We start from the raw sequence: 323 nt of genomic DNA on the forward strand, positions 1-323 counted from the left end.
GCCCTTGCTACGCCGCTGCTGCTGCTGATGCTGCTGCTGCTGCTGCTGTTGCTGCTGCTGCTGCTGTAGCGGCTGCTCGGCGAAGCACGGCTGTTGCTGCTGCTCAGCTGCCTCGTCGTGCTGAATCTGAACAGCCAAGGGGTCTATGTAGTGCTGCTGTTGCTGCTGTTCCTCATGCTGCTGCTGTTGCTGCTGTTGCTGCTGATGCTGGTATTGCTGCAGCTGCTGCTCTGGCTGTTGCTGCTGGTAGTAATGTTGCTGCAGTTGCGGTTGCAGTTGCTGCTCTTCCTGCGGCACCTGCTGCTGCTGTTGTAGGAGCTCCT

General features: G+C 59.1%; 1 protein-coding gene across 1 annotated transcript in view; it reads right to left on the reverse strand.

Moving 5' to 3' along the window:
* Window positions 1–323, reverse strand: part of EMH_0036820 (uncharacterized protein) — a gene marked incomplete at both ends in the record, with an annotated part of 4,926 nt that overhangs the window by 291 nt on the left and 4,312 nt on the right. Inside the window, one exon of the mRNA XM_013495125.1 lies at window positions 1–321. Within this exon, the coding sequence (XP_013350579.1) occupies window positions 1–321 (321 nt within the window). The remainder of the gene's footprint in view (window positions 322–323) is intronic.

The sequence above is a fragment of the Eimeria mitis genome, genomic scaffold (genome assembly GCF_000499745.2).
Source record: "Eimeria mitis Houghton genomic scaffold, Emh_scaff1428, whole genome shotgun sequence".
Taxonomy (NCBI): domain Eukaryota; phylum Apicomplexa; class Conoidasida; order Eucoccidiorida; family Eimeriidae; genus Eimeria; species Eimeria mitis.